Source organism: Callorhinchus milii, unplaced genomic scaffold, assembly GCF_018977255.1.
Source record: "Callorhinchus milii isolate IMCB2004 unplaced genomic scaffold, IMCB_Cmil_1.0 Scaffold9, whole genome shotgun sequence".
NCBI lineage: Eukaryota > Metazoa > Chordata > Chondrichthyes > Chimaeriformes > Callorhinchidae > Callorhinchus > Callorhinchus milii.
The window spans coordinates 21426399-21432800 of record NW_024704750.1 but is presented as its reverse complement, the minus strand read 5'-3'; the positions used below and the strand labels follow the sequence as shown (position 1 = coordinate 21432800).

At 60.4% G+C, this 6402-nt stretch overlaps 1 protein-coding gene across 1 annotated transcript in view; it reads left to right on the top strand.

The window, feature by feature from the left end:
• Positions 1 to 3572: 3572 nt before the first annotated feature.
• sptlc2a (serine palmitoyltransferase, long chain base subunit 2a) overlaps positions 3573 to 6402 on the top strand; it is a 60947-nt gene continuing 58117 nt past the window's right edge. Inside the window, exon 1 of the mRNA XM_042338293.1 lies at positions 3573 to 3811. Within this exon, the coding sequence (XP_042194227.1) occupies positions 3659 to 3811 (153 nt within the window). The 5' untranslated portion in view covers positions 3573 to 3658. The remainder of the gene's footprint in view (positions 3812 to 6402) is intronic.

The following is a 6402-nucleotide window of genomic DNA, read 5'->3' as shown; positions in this document are numbered from 1 at the left end:
GTCACAAAATATACAGTCAATTCACTTTACAGTATATTCTGTGAAGCAATTGAAACGTCTTGAAGACTATATCAAATGCAAGGATTATTATTTATTAGTTAGTGAAAGCAGTCATTGGGATGACTTGCAGAATGACTTTCTTGATTATAAAGTCTTGTCTTAATTAAAGTGACCTGTGTTGCTGAACTTCTATCAAAGCGAGGCAGGTATCACAGAGTAGCTAGTATAACACTAAACAAAATGATATGAGAAGATAATAACCATAAAATAATAATCCTTGCATGTGATATAGCACCTTATCACGTCATTGCGAATCTCAAAATTCAGAATAATATTGTAAAGTGGAGTGACTGTATTTTGTGGGCGAAACACACAAGTGATGTCAGTATGGTTTTGCATTGTATTATGAAGAGTTGCATTGGCTGAGAAAGAACAGGTGAATTTGTTGCTGCAGCTGTGGTTTGTGGTGTCTGTTGTGCCGCGAATTCATTGCTGCTCGTGAACCTGGAGTCGAATCGCAGACAGCCCAAGGCCAATGTAATTAAAGTAATCAGGCGGGTGAAAAAGTACTGATGGGCACTGATCAGCCTGAAGTGGGGAACCATGATATGCAGAAATATAGGTGAGCTGCACTTCAGCACTCGGGCGGTGAGAGTTCACGTGAGAGCTTTTTGTTTGGTCAGCCGGGAGTCTGACATGTTCTTAAGCCCATCACCATGCTTAAGAATATCCAAACTAAACCGAGAATTCCTTGCATCCCGCCTACACGTAGAAATTTCAGAGATAGATCCTTGGAAGGGAATGTGCAGACTCTCCCTGGAGGGACATTTCCTGCTTGCCTATTTCTGGGGAGTAGGTGCAGGTTGGCAAGAGCCGAGGCTTGGGGTCCCCAGAGTGTGCGTTGGGGTACTGATGGATTCTAACCAGCTAAAACCACATCACTTGCCATTGATACTGCCGTCTGGAGTGAGTGCAGAACTCACTCCGAGACTTAACAACAACAAAGAACAAATGGCATTCACACAGCGCCTCTCATGTCCGGAGGGTATTCCAATGAGGGGTTTTCACCTGAACTGCGGATTGGGATCAGTGAGCGGTGGAGGGCAAGGGGATGGAGGAGGGAAGATGACTGAAGGCGTGGTCGAAAAGGAAGGTCTTGAGACCGGCCTTGAAGGAGGCAAGGGAGGGGATAAGTTGGACCACACCTTTTGACCCAAGTTTAATAGGGTGTTGGCCGCCCCTTAGAACCCAAAACCTTCATTCTTGTGGAATCCTGCCGCCTGGTCGTTAAGAGCGTTCGCCTCGCAAGCGAGAGGACCCGGGTTCGATTCCCGAGCGGGGCGAAACCTTAGTCAAGTTTCCTTACTCCACACGTCTCTGTCTCCCCGGCAGTAAGTAGGGAAACCCCCCCCCCCCGTTGTTAATCAATTGGTGAACCGCATTCTGGGGGTAATAATCTCTCTTTGCCCCCAAATATTTGGTCGCTCGATCCACGACTGTGTGTGGGATGCTGCTGTGCGCAATTGATGGCCGTGCTGTGCCCATAAGATATGCAGTTAATTCACCTTCCGGTGTATTTCTACGAAGTGCTTTGAGACGTCACAACGATGGACGGACGGACGTGCTGAAGTGCCGTATCAGATGCACACGGATCATTTATTATGATTATAATAATTGTGTGGCTGAGTAGGGCTGAGCAGGGCAGTGCAGGGCAGTGCAGGGCAGAGCTGAGCAGGGCAGAGCAGGGCAGGGCTGTGCAGGGCTGTGCAGGGCTGAGCAGGGCTGTGCAGGGCAGGGCTGTGCAGGGCTAAGCAGGGTAGGGCTGAGCAGGGCAGGGCTGTGCTGTGGAGGGCTGAGCAGGGCAGGGCTGTGGAGGGCTGAGCAGGGCAGGGCTGTGCAGGGCAGGGCTGTGCAGGGCTGAGCAGGGTAGGGCTGAGCAGGGCAGGGCTGTGCTGTGGAGGGCTGAGCAGGGCAGGGCAGGGCTGAGCAGAGCTGGCTGTGCAGGACTGGGCTGTGCAGGACTGGGCTGGGCTGGGCAGGGCTGGGCAGGGCAGGGCTGGGCAGGGCAGGGCAGGGCTGGGCAGGGCAGGGCAGGGCTGGGCTGGGCTGGGCAGGGCAGGGCAGGGCTGGGCTGGGCTGGGCAGGGCTGGGCTGGGCTGGGCTGGGCAGGGCTGGGCTGGGCTGGGCAGGGCAGGGCAGTGCAGGGCTGGGCAGGGCTGAGCAGAGGTGGCTGTGCAGGACTGGGCAGGGCAGGGCTGGGCTGGGCAGGGCAGGGCAGGGGAGGGCAGGGCAGGGCTGGGCAGGGCAGGGCTGGGCTGGGCTGGGCAGGGCAGGGCAGGGCAGGGCAGGGCAGGGCTGGGCTGGGCTGGGCAGGGCAGGGCTGTCCAGGGCAGGGCAGGGCTGGGCTGGGCTGTGCAGGGCAGGGGAGGGCAGGGCAGGGCAGGGCAGGGCTGGGCAGGGCTGGGCAGGGCCAGGCCGGGTAGGGTAGGGCAGGGCAGGGCTGGGCAGGGCAGGGCTGGGCTGGGCAGGGGAGGGCAGGGCAGGGCAGGGCAGGGCTGGGCAGGGCTGGGCAGGGTAGGGCAGGGCAGGGCAGGGCTGGGCAGGGGAGGGCTGGGCAGGGCAGGGCTGGGCTGGGCTGGGCAGGGCAGGGCTGGGCAGGGCTGTGCAGGGCAGGGCTGTGCAGGGCTGGGCTGGGCTGTGCAGGGGAGGGCAGGGCTGGGCAGGGCAGGGCAGGGCTGGGCTGTGCAGGGCAGGGCAGGGCTGTGCAGGGCAGGGCAAGGGAGGACAGGGCTGTGCAGGGGAGGGCAGGGCTGGGCAGGGCTGTGCAGGGCAGGGCTGTGCAGGGCTGGGCTGGGCAGGGCAGGGCTGGGCAGGGCAGGGCAGGGCAGGGCTGGGCTGTGCAGGGCAGGGCAGGGCTGTGCAGGGCAGGGCAAGGGAGGACAGGGCAGGGCAGGTGAGGGCAGGGCAGGGCAGGGCTGGGCAAGGGAGGGCAGGGCAGGTGAGGGCAGGGCAGGGCAGGGCTGGGCAAGGGAGGGCAGGGCAGGGGAGGGCAGGGCAGGGAACGGATTGGGTCGAGGGACGGGAATGAATGAGCGGCAGCCGAGGTTACTGGAGTTCAGGGCGAGGGGGGCGGGGTCAGGGTCAGGTGATGGACACGGTGGGGGGAGGGGGAGGGGGGCGGGAGGAGAGAGAAGGGGGGAAGAGCCGAGCGATTGTCACGTGACGGCAGGGAACGCGCTGCCCATTGGCGGCGGGGCCGGGAGAGGGGCGGGGCGAGGCGACGGCGGTGGGGGGGGGAAAGGGGGGAGGGGCGAGAGCGGTGACGTACGTCCGGCGCGAGTCAGCCAGTGGAGCGAGGCGCGCGCTGTCCGGGAGAGCGCGCGCGAGGCTTCACACCGCCGCCTCTCCTCTCTCACACACACACACACACACCCTCACACACAGCGCGGCACCGGACACCGGACGAGTCACGTTAACGGCGACAGAACGCGAGGCGACGGCCCGAGTGAGGAGGGGGAGGGGGGCAGCGAGCGGACCGAGTAGGAGCGACTGTCCTCGCTGAGGGGGGGGGGGAGAGAAAGCGGACCGTGTAGGAGCGACTGAGGCGGCGGCGGCGGCGGTTGCGGTTGCGAGTCGGTGTTGCCCCCGAGACGCGGCCATGGAGGGCAAACTGGCCCCGAGCGCGGACATCTACAGCACCGTCAACGGCTTCATGGAGAAGGCGCTTCCCGACGGCAAAGCGGCGGCGGCGGCGGCGTCCAGGAGGAACGGCTTCGTCAGACTCGGCTCGGGCTCGGCACAGAACGGCAAGGTACCCCCCCCCCCCCCCCCGGGTACCTCACTCACACTCACTCACTCACACTCACTCACACTGAGGGGCTCTGTCACTCACACTCACACTCACTGAGGGACTCTGTCACACACTCACTGAGGGGCTCTGTCACACACTCACACTGAGGGGCTCTGTCACACTCACACTCACCGAGGGGCTCTGTCACACACACTCACACTCACTGAGGGGCTCTGTCACACTCACTCACACACACTGAGGGGCTCTGTCACACACACTCACACTCACTGAGGGGCTCTGTCACTCACACTCACACTGAGGGGCTCTGTCACACACACACTGACACTGAGGGGCTCTGTCACACTCACTGAGGGGCTCTGTCACACACACTCACACTCACTGAGGGGCTCTGTCACTCACACTCACTGAGGGGCTCTGTCACACACACTCACACTCACTGAGGGGCTCTGTCACACACACTCACACTCACTGAGGGGCTCTGTCACACTCACTCACACTGAGGGGCTCTGTCACACTCACACTCACTGAGGGGCTCTGTCACACACACACTCACACTGAGGGGCTGTGTCACACTCACACTGAGGGGCTCTGTCACACACACTCACACTCACTGAGGGGCTCTGTCACACACTCACTCACACTGAGGGGCTCTGTCACACACTCACACTCACTGAGGGGCTCTGTCACACACACTCACACTGAGGGGCTCTGTCACACACACACTCACACTGAGGGGTTCTCTCACACTCACTGAGGGGCTCTGTCACACTCACACTGAGGGGCTCTGTCACACACACACTCACACTGAGGGGTTCTCTCACACTCACTGAGGGGCTCTGTCACACTCACACTGAGGGGCTCTGTCACACACACACTCACACTGAGGGGTTCTCTCACACTCACTGAGGGGCTCTGTCACACACACACTCACACTGAGGGGCTCTGTCACACACACTCACACTGAGGGGCTCTGTCACACACACACTCACACTGAGGGGCTCTTTCACACACACTCACACTGAGGGGCTCTGTCACTCACTGAGGGGCTCTGTCACACTCACACTGAGGGGCTCTGTCACACACACACTCACACTGAGGGGCTCTCTCACACTCACACTGAGGGGCTCTGTCACACTCACTGAGGGGCTCTGTCACACTCACACTGAGGGGCTCTATCACACTCACTGAGGGGCTCTGTCACACACAGCTCACACTCACTGAGGGGCTCTGTCACATTCACTCACACTCACTGAGGGGCTCTGTCACACACACTCACACTCACTGAGGGGCTCTATCACACTCACTGAGGGGCTCTGTCACACACACTCACACTCACTGAGGGGCTCTGTCACACACACTCACACTCACTGAGGGGCTCTGTCACACACACACTCACACTCACTGAGGGGCTCTGTCACATTCACTCACACTCACTGAGGGGCTCTGTCACACACACTCACACTCACTGAGGGGCTCTGTCACACACTCACTGAGGGGCTCTGTCACACACTCACTGAGGGGCTCTGTCACACACTCACTGAGGGGCTCTGTCACTCACACTCACTGAGGCTCTCTGTCACACACTCACTGAGGGTCTCTGTCACACTCACTGAGGGTCTCTGTCACACACTCACTGAGGGTCTCTGTCACACACTCACTGAGGGTCTCTCACACACTCACTGAGGGTCTCTCACACACTCACTGAGGGTCTCTGTCAAACACTCACTGAGGGTCTCTGTCACACACTCACTGAGGGTCTCTGTCACACACTCACTGAGGGTCTCTGTCACACTCACTCACTGAGGGGCTCTGTCTCACACACTCACTGAGGGTCTCTGTCACACACTCACTGAGGGTCTCTGTCACACACTCACTGAGGGTCTCTGTCACACACTCACTGAGGGTCTCTCACACACTCACTGAGGGTCTCTGTCACACACTCACTGAGGGTCTCTAGTCACACTCGCGCCCCCCGCGGCTCTCCGGCGCGCCCCCCGCGGCTCTCCGGCGCGCCCCCCGCGGCTCTCCGGCGCGCCCCCCGCGGCTCTCCGGCGCGCCCCCCGCGGCTCTCCGGCGCACCCCCTGCGGCTCTCCGGCGCGCCCCCTGCTCTCCGGCGCGCCCCCTGCGGCTCTCCGGCGCGCCCCCCGCGGCTCTCCGGCGCGCCCCCTGCGGCTCTCCGGCGCGCCCCCTCCGGCTCTCCGGCGCGCCCCCTCCGGCTCTCCGGCGCGCCCCCTGCGGCTCTCCGGCGCGCTCCATGGCTAATATTAATAATCCTTGATATAGCACATCTTCTCAAAACGCTTCACAGAATGTAAAGTGAATTGACTGTGTATTTGTGGGCGAAATGCGGCAGCCAATTGCGCACAGTAGCGTCCCACAGACAGTCGTGGATTGAAATGACCAATTTATTATTGTTTGGTTTTGGAGGGATTATTATTAGGCTCTGTGTGGAGTAAGGAAACTTGTCCAAGGTTTCGCCCTCTGCCGGGAATTGAACCCAGTTCTCTCGCTTGCAAAGCGAGTGTTCTAACCGCTGAGCTACAGGACACCACGGGATCTCCAACACTCACATTCACAGAGAGTCTCTAAC